General features: G+C 41.5%; 1 protein-coding gene across 1 annotated transcript in view; it reads right to left on the reverse strand.

The window, feature by feature from the left end:
* LOC111959923 (rho GTPase-activating protein 20-like) overlaps positions 1 to 12,148 on the reverse strand; it is a 48,109-nt gene that overhangs the window by 24,813 nt on the left and 11,148 nt on the right. The window contains 1 exon segment of the mRNA XM_070437534.1: positions 8,486 to 8,571. Coding sequence (XP_070293635.1) covers positions 8,486 to 8,571 — 86 coding nt within the window.

The raw sequence follows: 12,148 nt of genomic DNA on the forward strand, positions 1-12,148 counted from the left end.
AAGCTCTAACCCCAACAATGCAGTAATCAATGACAATGTAATACTAAAAATAACAAGGTAGGACAAAACACACAAGAAATAAAAAATAAGAAGAACATGATCTGGTAAGTAAGCATACCATATTATACAGGGTCAGTTCCAGTACCATATTTTTTATTTATTTATGTATTTATTTTAACTTTATTTAACCAGGTAGGCCAGTTGAGAACAAGTTCTCATTTACAACTGCGACCTGGCCAAGATAAAGCAAAGCAGTGTGACAAAAACAACAACACAGAGTTACACATGGGATAAATAAAAGGACAGTCAATAACGCAATAGAAAAATCTATATACAGTGTGTGCAAATGTAGTAAGATTAGGGATTTAAGGCAATAAATCAGCCATAGTGGCAAAATAATTACAATTTAGCATTAACACTGGAGTAATAGATGTGCAGATGATGATGTGCAAGTAGAAATACTGGAGTGAAAAAGAGCAAAAAAAGAATAATATGGGGATGAGATAGTTTTGTGGGCTATTTACAGATGGGCTGTGTACAGTTGCAGTGATCGGTAAGCTGCTCTGACAGCTGATGCTTATAGTTAGTGAGGGAGATATAGGTCCCCAGCTTCAGTGATATTTGCAATTCGTTCCAGTCATTGGCAGCAGAGAACTGGAAGGAAAGGCGGCCAAAGGAGGTGTTGGCTTTGGGGATGACCAGTGAAATATACCTGCTAGAGCGCGTGCTACGGGTGGGGGTTGCTATCGTGACCAGTGAGCTGAGATAAGGCAGGGCTTTACCTAGCAAAGACTTATAGATGACCTGGAGCCAGTGGGTATGGCGACGGATATGTAGTGATGGCCAGCCAACAAGAGCATACAGGTCAGTGGTGGGTAGTATATATGGGGCTTTGGTGACAAAACGGATGGCACTGTGATAGACTACATCCAATTTTCTGAGTAGAGTGTTGGAGGCTAATTTGTAAATGACATCGCCGAAGTCAAGGATCGGTAGGATAGTCAGTTTTACGAGGGTATGTTTGGCAGCATGAGTGAAGGAGGCTTTGTTGTGAAATAGGAAGCAGATTCTAGATTTAAATGTGGATTGGAGATGCTTAATGTGAGTCTGGAAGGAGAGTTTAAAGTCTAATCAGACACCTAGGTATTTGTAGTTGTCCACATATTCTAAGTCAAAACCGTCCAGAGTATTGATGCTAGTCGGGCGAGCGGATGCGGGCAGCGATCGGTTGAAGAGCATGCATTTAGTTTTACTAGCATTTAAGAGCAGTTGGAGGCCACGGAAGGAGTGTTGTATGGCATTGAAGCTCGTTTGGAGGATTGTTTACACAGTGTCCGAAGAAGGACCAGATGTATACAAAATGGTGTCGTCTGTGTAGAGGTGAATCAGAGAATCATCAGCAGCAAGAGCAACATCATTGATATATGCAGAGAAAATAGTCGGCCCGAGAATTTAACCCTGTGGCACCCCCATAGAGACTGCCAGAGGTCCAGACAACAGGCCCTCTGATTTGACACACTGAACTCTATCTGAGAAGTAGTTGGTAAACCAGGCGAAGCAATCATTTGAGAAACCAAGGCTGTCGATAAGAATGCGGTGATTGACAGAGTCGAAAGCCTTGGCCAGGTCGATGAAGACGGCTGCACAGTAATGTCTCTTATCAATGGCGGTTATAATATCGTTGTGATGTCTCTCTGGAAGGAGATCCTTGCCCTGAGCTTGTCTACTTTATTGTCCAGAGACTGAACATTAGCAAGCAACATAAGCGGAAGCGGTGGATGGTGTACTAGAAGTCCAGTCTGAAAACCTCTTCTCCGTCGGCAGCGTCTTAGAGCAGCCTCTGGGATAAGTTCAATTGCCCTGGGGGGTACGAACAAAGGATCCAATTCGGGAAAGTCATATTCCTGGTCGTAATGCTGGTGAGTTACCGCTGCTCTGATATCCAAAAATTATTTCCGGCTGAATGTAATGACACAAAAAACTTTCTGGGCTAATAATGTAAGAAATAACACACAAAACAATTAAATACTGCAACGTTTCTTAGGGGCTAGAAGCAGAGCTGACATGTCTAGTGATCTGGCCTACCACCGTGGTGTCGTCAGCAAACTTGATAATGGTGTTGGAGTCATGTGTGGCCACAGTAATGGGTGAACAGGGAGTACAGAAGGGGTCTAAGCTTACACGCATGTGGGGCCCCTGTGTTAAGGGTCAGCGTGCCAGAGGTGATGTTGCCTACCCTCACCACCTGGGGTCGGCCCATCAGGAAGTCCAGGATCCAGTTGCAGAGTGAGGTGTTCAGACACAGAGTCCTAAGCTTGGTGATGAGCTTGAAGAGGACAATGGTGTTGAATGCTATGCTGTAGTCAACTAACAGCATTCTCACATAGGTATTTCTCTTATCTAGGTGGGTCAGGGTAGTGTGGAGAGCAATTGAGACTGCATCGTCTATGGATCTGATGGGGCGGTATGCAAATTGGAGTGGGTCTAGGGTGGCTGGGATGGTGGAGTTAATGTGCGCCATAACCAGCCTCTCAAAGCACTTTGTGATTACAGAAGTGAGTGCTACAGGGCGGTAATCATTGTGGTATGAAACCTTAGAGTTCTTAGGAACAGGAATGATTGTGGTCATCTTAAAACATGTGGGGATTACAGACTGGGATAAGGAGGGGTTGAAAATGACTCTGAATATGCCTGCCAGCTGTACTGTGCATGCCCTGGAATACCGGCGGGGCCCGCAGCCTTGAGGGTGAGGACCGCATTAAAGACCCTTCTCACGAACCCTCACTGTGGGTACAACGTCGCTGATGCATTTTCTAATGAAGCCAGTGACTGAGGTGGTTAGCTCATCAATGTTATCGGCGGAGTCTCGAAACATATTCCAATCAGTGTTAGCAAAGCAGTCATGTAGCCAGTGTTGTGTTCCAGACCATTAAAAGCGAGACCGATTCAAGACCAAGACAGGAGCAAATCGAGTCCGAGTCCAGACCAAGACCGGAGGGGGTTTGCAGTGGCTGCATCAGGTGTTATCAAAGAGGATGTTGTCCCTTTACAAGAATAACTTTCAATAAGAAGTTACGTTTTAAATGATCATCATCTGGTGAGTGGAACTGTGTTTTTTATTGCAGCGCGCTTGCTGTTGTTAGCCATCTCTTTGAAAATAACTGGTGTGTGAAACATTGCTGCATTTAAAATGGAACTGAAAGCATTTTAGCAACATTAAATCTTATTCAAATCTGTTCATATACACCCCCAGGAAGAATATGACACTTTTTAAAACATTTCCTGACAAGCGACCACTTAGATTTGGTCATTTTCACGTTTTCATAAATTCATAGAATGATTGGGAATTATGTATATTAAGGCATTTGTGAAAATTCTATAGTAATATAGAGTGGAGAAAGCGGCCGTGCGTTTGGAAAATTAATAGACACTGTAGTAAATAAAACCTAATAAAAACATCTGTCTTGTCCTGGACTAGAGTCTACACAGACCGGTGAGCTATAGCCAATCAGAGCTGGAGTAAGCCTTTATACAAACAAGCCGTTTGCCACACGGGCCTGCCTTCATTCACTTTGAACTGGACTGTGTGTTTACAGGCAGTAGGGCCTGCCTTCATTCACTTTGAACTGGACTGTGTGTTTCAGGCAGTAGGCCCTGCCTTCATTCACTTTGAACTGGACTGTGTGTTTCCAGGCAGTAGGGCCTGCTTCATTCACTTTGAACTGGACTGTGTGTTTCCAGGCAGTAGGCCTGCCTTCATTCACTTTGAACTGGACTGTGTGTTTACAGGCAGTAGGGCCTGCATTCATTCACTTTGAACTGGACTGTGTGTTTACAGGCAGTAGGGCCTGCATTCATTCACTTTGAACTGGACTGTGTATTTTCCAGGCAGTAGGCCCTGCCATCATTCACTTTGAACTGGACTGTGTGTTTCCAGGCAGTAGGCCCTGCATCATCACTTTGAACTGGACTGTGTGTTTCCAGGCAGTAAGGCCCTGCCATCATTCACTTTGAACTGGACTGTGTGTTTCCAGGCAGTAGGCCCTGCCATCATTCACTTTGAACTGGACTGTGTGTTTACAGGAAGTTGCAACAGCGCAACTTTAGATCATTACAACGCATTCGCCAAAAGCCACAAAATACACCTGAATTAATTTCTACAAATACTATATGTAAACACCACGGTAGTCCTCTTACATTTGGTAACTTTACAGTCCTATTAATCAAACGACCATGAAAAGGTAGGCTGTCTCTCCCTCAGTTATGCACATCAACAACAAAATCAACAACTAATGCTAGCCAGAGCAAGATGAGCTCAAATATAACAAAGGAATATTAGATAAACCCTGTCAAACTTTTTCTTCTAGTTGGCCATCAAAACGATGGGGAATTGTCCTTCTGCAGCTTGCCTGCCAATGCATGCTTGTCCCAACCAAGCACCCAAGCTAACTGGCTAAAGTTGGCTAGCTTGCTAGCTAGCTACTTCCAGACATAAGTGAGAGAACACCTCACTCTGACCATTTTACTCATCGTAGCAGTGCTGGTTAGGCTGTTTACATGTTATCTAGAGCGTTCTTGACTAACTATTACTTTTTGTGCCTAAGTTTACTGACATTGGTTATATTCAGTGGGTATTGCGTGTTTGTAAATTCATCAGTTGTTCTGTGTTCTGGCACACTCAGATGAGAGTGCTCTGAAATCGGAGTAGATAGCCAGAGTGAATTTGCGAACGCAAGAGATAGGCTAACTGGATAACAGTCGTTCAAGTTCTTGCTATCTAACTTAATGACACCTGCATCTCTAGCTGTGTATAGCAACCGAAAAAAGATGAGGGGAAAAAGTCAGTCACTCACCCACTCCTCCAATGGCATGACATCCTCCTAGCAGCTAGCTAACATTAGATTCTGTGGTTTTAGCTTGCTACAGACATTTACATTTAAGTCATTTAGCAGACGCTCTTATCCAGAGCGACTTACAAATTGGTGCATTCACCTTATGATATCCAGTGGAACAACCACTTTACAATAGTGCATCTTACATTTGGACTCACCGGATGGGTGACAGGTTCGTATAAATGTATTTTACTTTGTGATAAAAATAAAAATACAGTAAATGAATAGATATGCTATCCTAGTAGCCACGCTATGACTGACTTGTGATCATTTGATTTGTTTTATCTGACCTTTATTTTAACTAGGCAAGTCAGCTAAGAACAAATTCTTATTTACAATGACGGCCTACACCTGCCAAACCCGGACAACGCTGGGCCAATGGTGCACCGCCCTATGGGACTCCCAATCACGGCCGGTTGTGATACAGCCTGGATTCAAACCAGGGTGTCTGTAGTGACGCCTCTAGCACTGAGATGCAGTGCTTTAGACCGCTGCGCCACTCGGGAGCCCATGCTAGTTTGATTGTATTGACATTCCCAGCCTTAGTTACATTTGTCAGTTTTTTCCAGAATATTGAGTCATTGAAAACTGAAACAGTGCATCCCGAATGGAGGCCGTAAACAATGTACCAGGCCAGCTGTGATTTACAACCTGATATTAATATTTGTTGTACTACCAAGAAATGTATTGGTGAATTATATGAATCCTACATTGAACTGCATCTATCTATTCTGCCAACAATGTCTTAGTGTACGTCATAGAATGTTGAGTCAAATATAACCTATTTTTAAAACCTCTTATCAAGTTAGTTTGTAGCATAAACTGTGCTAAATGTGAAATGGTTTTTGCAATGGGAAGTAGTAGTTGTACATTTCGATTAGGGAATGCTTAAAACTTCTTATGGCTGCAATCCCGGTAACAGGATCGATATGACAACAGCCAGTGAAAGTGCAGGGCGCCAAATTCAAAAAACAGAAATCTCATAATTAAAATTCCTCAGACATACATGTGTCTTATATCATTTTAAAGGTAATCTTGTTGTTAATCCCACCAAAGTGTCCGATTTCAAGTATGCTTTTCAGCGAAAGCACTACAAACGATTATGTTAGGTCACACCAAACCACAATAAGCACAGCCATTTTACCAGCGAAAGATAGCAGTCACAAAAAGCAGAAATATAGCTAAAATGAATCACTAACCTTTGATGATCTTCATCAGATGACACTCATGGGACTTCATGTTACACAATACATGCATGTTTTGTTTGATAAAGTTAATATTTATAACAAAAAATCTGAGTTTACATTGGCGCGTTACATTCACTAGTTCCAAAAACATCCATTGATAGTGCATAGCCACATCGTTTCAACAGAAATACTCATCATAAATGTAGATGATAATACAAGTTATACACATGGAATTATAGATATACCTCTCCTTAATGCAACCGCTGTGTCAGATTTCAAAAAAACTTTCCGGAAAAAGCAAACCATGCAATAATCTGAGACGGAGCTCAGAACAAGAGTCAAATTAGCCGCCATGTTGGAGTCAACAGAAACCAGAAATGACATGATAAATATTCCCTTACCTTTGATGATCTTCATCACAATGCACTCCCAGGAATCCCAGGTCCACAATAAATGCTTGATTTGTTCGATAATGTCCGTTATTTATGTCCAATTAGCTACTTTGGTTAGCGCGTTTGGTAAACAATTCCAAAGTCACAAAGCGCATTCACTAAAACGTGACGAAATGTCCAAAAGTTCCGTAACAGTCAGTAGAAACATGCCAAACGATGTATTGAATCAATCTTTAGAATGTTGTTAACATACATCTTGAATAACGTTCCAACCGGAGAATTACATTGACTTCAGTTGAGCGATGGAACGGAGCTGCCTCTCACGTGAACGCGCGTGGTCAAAGCGTGGTCACCTCATGGCAGTGGTTACTCATTCCTGTCTCCTTCGGCCCCCCTTCACTGTAGAGTCATCAGACAAAGTTCTATTGACTGTTGACATCTAGTGGAAGCCGTAGGAAGTGAAAACTCATCCATATCTCGCTGTAATTTCAATGGGAGCTTGGTTGAAACTTGACCAGCCTCAGAAAAAATCCAAACAGGAAGTGGAACTTCTCAGGTTTTTGCCTGCCATATGAGTTCTGTTATACTCACAGACATAATTCAAACAGTTTTAGAAACTTCAGAGTGTTTTCTATCCAATACTAATAATAATATGCATATATTAGCAACTCTGACTGAGGAGCAGGCCGTTTACTCTGGGCACCTCTGTGCACCTTTCATCCAAGCTACTCAATACTGCCCCTGCAGCCATAAGAAGTTAATGGTTGTGTTTTTGTATTCTTATGATTGGGACCTACTGGCTTATTATGTCCGAGTTTATGGACTGCTTATATTTTAACATCATGCTGTGTGTGAAGTGGGCATCCTCAAATTTTGGCCTGTTTTTTAAATGAGTTTTCCTATAGATTTTCAGATTTTCACTCTCAAAATCAGACTTTTGTTTTATAGAAAATAGTTACACATTTGATGGTCTAAGTCCACAACAATGCTTAAACCACATCAATCTGATTGGGTGGGCCTGTCAGTGCCTGGCTCCCCAGTGGGTTGGCCTCTGTCAACCCAGGCCCATCCATGTCTACACCCTGATGCAAGCGGTGCATGATGACAATTGCGCATCACAAATAGCCTACTAACCAACACTTCAGACTGAACTTTTTCAAAACCTGGTTTGCATACCCATTGTTGCCTTAGTTAGCATTTACTGATAGATCTCATAAGTTTAAACATCTTTCCTACCCTACCGACTACCGATGACATTCTTCTGTGAACTGCTCCATACCAAAACCAGTTGAGAGCTGCATACTCTTGCTGCCTGCAGATGATATTCCGCTGAAACAAGGCTATGTTTGCGGTGTGCCTGTGAATATATTTCACGTGCTTTGTGATTGTGTAGGCTACTTTGTGCATGATTTCTCTATACAATTGATAAGTCATATACCTCCACTACACTACTTTGATACACATCAATAGAGATTAAGAAGTGAGTATAAGCAATGCCCGCTGAAACAAAAGTGGGTATAAGGCTTATACCTGCGTATACCCTCTACTCCACCACTGGCCCTTTGTGTTTTCCCTTCACCTTAATCTCACCAGGATCCCCCCTCTCTTGCCTCTGTAACGCCGGTGTTTCCTCTTGGGTAGCCCAAAAATTGTGTTGGAATTACAGAGAGAGCCCAGCGCAGATTAGTCTAAGCAGATCATGGAATTGGGGTAAGTAACTGCCATTCTGATGTTCTAGAGTTCTTATCGGTTGTAAGAAATAATAAAGGATACGTTTCGTGAAAATTTCATGACCGCCACAGCCCTACACATACCTGAGATCCGTGGCAATTACCTCAGGCTCAACCCACATCAGAGACAAAAGTCTGAATTTAGGACCCAGACCCACTCGGGTCCCAGGTCAGTTCTCAGAATTTTGTGTCTGTTGGACATGTGAAAACCTCTATTAGGGACTACACATAGTGATAGGTAGCAGTTTAGTTGAATAGAGGTATCTGATAGGCTGTTACTGTACCTGGACATGCTTCGTGATTTGGTAAGTGCTTTGCTGATGACCAGGGAGGGGGCAGACTGTCGTCGATGGGCCAGGGTCTTCATCTTCTATGGAGAGAAAAAAGGGAGGGAGAGAATAATGGGTGAACTGGTCATTATTTATATAGTCTAATGTTATTTACTGTAGTAAAATTTGCAGCATCTACATCCTGAGTCATATACCACATCTCTAAATGGTATTAAGGAAGGGAGGAGAAAAAAGAAAGAAAGAAAGAATGAAAGACAGAAAGAAAAAGAAAGAAAGAGAGTGAGTGAGAAAGAGAAATAGAAAAAAAGAACAAACAAAGAGAGAGGGAGAAGTATGTAGTGTTTGGTTTGTCATCTCTCTGTACTGTCAATGTTTCTAAATAAATCATCATCTCTCTCAATGTCAGGAATTTAGTAGGCCACCACAGGAATTAAATGTAAATGTTTTTTACATTTACATTTCCCAAAAAACGTGAATTGTAAAACTGTCTCCGCCAGTGTCTTGGGTAACATGCATACATTAATTCAACAGACAAATGTCTGTGAGAAAAGTCACAGACAAAAATCAAATAAGGTTGGCTTAACAACCTCTTTTCAACTTGCCCTTTAAGTTAAATCAGCAAGTTCCTACCTGTTATCCCCTTTGATTTCTCACCACATCATTTAATATGGCAAATCTAATGACTATGGGAAAAGGTTTCACTCTCAAAATAGCTTGGTCAGGCTGGTGGCCTTGTTACAATATTACATACATTTTTCATGATGTTACATGATGAACTGCAACCAGTGGTGTAAAGTACTTAAGTAAAAATACTTTAAAATACTACTTATGTAGTTTTTTGGGGTATTTGTACTTTACTATTTATATTTTTGACAACTTTTACTTCACTACATTCCTAAAGAAAATAATATACTTTTTACTCCATACATTTTCCCTGACACTCAAAAGTACTAGTTACATTTTGAATGCTTAGCAGGACAGGTCCAATTCATACATATCAAGAGAACAGCCCTGGCAGCTCTACTGCCTCTGATCTGACGGACTCACTAAACACAAATGCTTTGTTTGTAAATGATGTCTGAGTGTTGGAGTATGCCCCTGGCTATTTGTAAAAAATAATAATAATAATAATAAAATTAAAAAATGGTGCCATCTGGGTTGCTTAATATAAGGAATTTGAAATTATTTTCTTGATACTTAAGTATATTTTAGAAATGACATTGACTTTTGATACTTAAGTATATTTAAAACCAAATACTTTTAGACTTTTACTCAAGTAGTATTTTACTGGATGACTTTCACTTTTACTTGAGTCATTTTCCATTAAGGTATCTTTACTTTTACTCAAGTATGACAACTGGGTACTTTTCCCACCACTGACTACAACTAAAGGGTTAGTTTTAGAAGTCTTAGAAGATGCCATTGAAGTGCAGTAGCCAAATTCAATGAATTGATATTCAATTCACCTATCACCAGTCCTGCAGAATAAGATTTGACTGATTCGTATGGAGATATATTTCCATCAAAATGTTTAATATACACTGAGTAGACAAAACATTAAGAACACCTACTCTTTCCATGACATAGACTGACCAGGTGAAAGCTATGATCCCTTATTGATGTCACTTACTAAATCTACTTCAAGTCAGTGTAGATGAATGGGAAGAGACAGGTTAAAGAAGGATTTTTAAGCCTTCAGACAATTGAAACATGGATTGTGTACCGTATATACACCATTCAGATGGTGAATGGGCAAGACAAAAGATTTAGGTGCCTTTGAGCGGGATATGGCAGTAGGTGCCAGGCGCACCGGTTTGTGTCAAGAACTGCAATGCTGCTGGGTTTTTCACACTCAACAGTTTCCCATGTGTATCAAGAATGGTCCACCACCCAAAGGACATCCAGCCAACTTGACACAGCTGTGGGAAGCGTTGGAGTCAACATGGGCCAGCATCCACGTGGAATGCGTTCAGTAGCCTGTAGAGTCCATGCCCTGAAAATTGAGGCTGTTCTGAGGGAGACGGGGGTGTAGCTCAATATTAGAAAGGTGTTCCTAATGTTTGGTATACTCACTGTATGTGAGTAGTGAGACACAGACACAATATGTGTTATGAACAGAATGCAACCTTTAAAGCTGCAATCTGTAACTTTTTGGGTGACGTGACCAAATGATCATAGAAATGTGTGTTATAGATCTGTAATTCTCATTGAAAGCAAGTCTAAGAATGAGAACTTGTTGAGAACTTGTTCCCAACTAGCCTACCTGGTTAAATAAAGATTAAATAAAATACATTTAAAAAAAATAAGAAGCACTAGATCTGGTCTATTTCCACTATTTCTAGACTTCCCGTTCTTAAGTTTAGTTTTTGCGTCTTTTACACTGAACAAAAATATAAACGCACCATGCAAAAATGTAAAATATTTTACTGAGTTACAGTTCATATAAACAAAATCAGTCAATTTAAATAAATTCATTAGGCCCTAATTTATGGATTTCACATGACTGGGAATACAGATATGCATCTGTTGGTCACAGATACCTTTAAAAAATAATATATATATATATATTATGGATGTGGGTCAGAAAACCAGTCAGTATCTGGTGTGACCTCCAAATTAGCTTGTGCAGCATGACACATCTCCTTCGCATAGAGTTGATCCGGCTGTTAATTGTGGCCTGTAGAAGGTTGTCCCACTCCTCTTCAGTGGCTGTGTGAAGTTGCTGGATTTTAGCAGGAACTGGAATAGGCTGTCGTACACGTCGATCCACAGCTTCCCAAACATGCTCAATCGGTGACATGTCTGGTGAGTATGCAGGCCATGGAAGAACTGGAACATTTTAAGCTTCTAGAAATTATGTACAGATCCTTAGGACATGGGGCTGTGCATTATCATGCTGAAACATGAGGTGATGGCATCGGATGAATGGCACAACAATGGGCCTCAGGATCTCGTCACGGTATCTCTGTGCATTCTAATTGCCATAGATAAAATGCAATTGTTATCCTTAGCTTATGCCTGCCTATACCATAACCCCACCGCCACCATGGGGCACTCTGTTAACGCTGACTTTAGCAAACAACTTGCCAACACGACGCCATACACGCTGTCTGCCATCTGCCCGGTACAGTTGAAACCGAGATTCATCTGTGAAGAGCACACTTCTCCAGTGTGCCAGTGGCCATCGAAGGTGAGCATTTGCCTACTAAACTGCAGTCAAGGAAAGACTCTGTTGAGGATGACGAGCACACAGATGAGCTTCCCTGAGACGGTTTCTGACAGTTTGTGCAGAAATTCTTTGATTGTGCAAACCCACAGTTTCATCAGCTGTCCGGATGGCTGGTCTCAGACGATTCCGCAGGTGAAGAAGCCGGATGTGGAGGTCCTGGGCTGAAGTGGTTACACGTGGCCTGCGGTTGGGATGCCAGTTCTGCCAAATTCTCTAAAACAACGTTGGAGGAGGCTTGTGGTAGAAAAATTTTTACATTCAATCCTCTGGCAACAGCTCTGGTGGACATTTCTGCAGCCAGCATGCCAATTACACGCTCCCTCAAAACTTTAGACATCTGTGGTATTGTGTTGTGTGACAAAACTGCACATTTTAGAGTGGCCTTTTATTGTCCCCAGCACGAGGTGCACCTGTGTAATGATCATGCT

This window comes from Salvelinus sp. IW2-2015, linkage group LG36, assembly GCF_002910315.2.
Source record: "Salvelinus sp. IW2-2015 linkage group LG36, ASM291031v2, whole genome shotgun sequence".
Classification (NCBI taxonomy): domain Eukaryota; kingdom Metazoa; phylum Chordata; class Actinopteri; order Salmoniformes; family Salmonidae; genus Salvelinus; species Salvelinus sp. IW2-2015.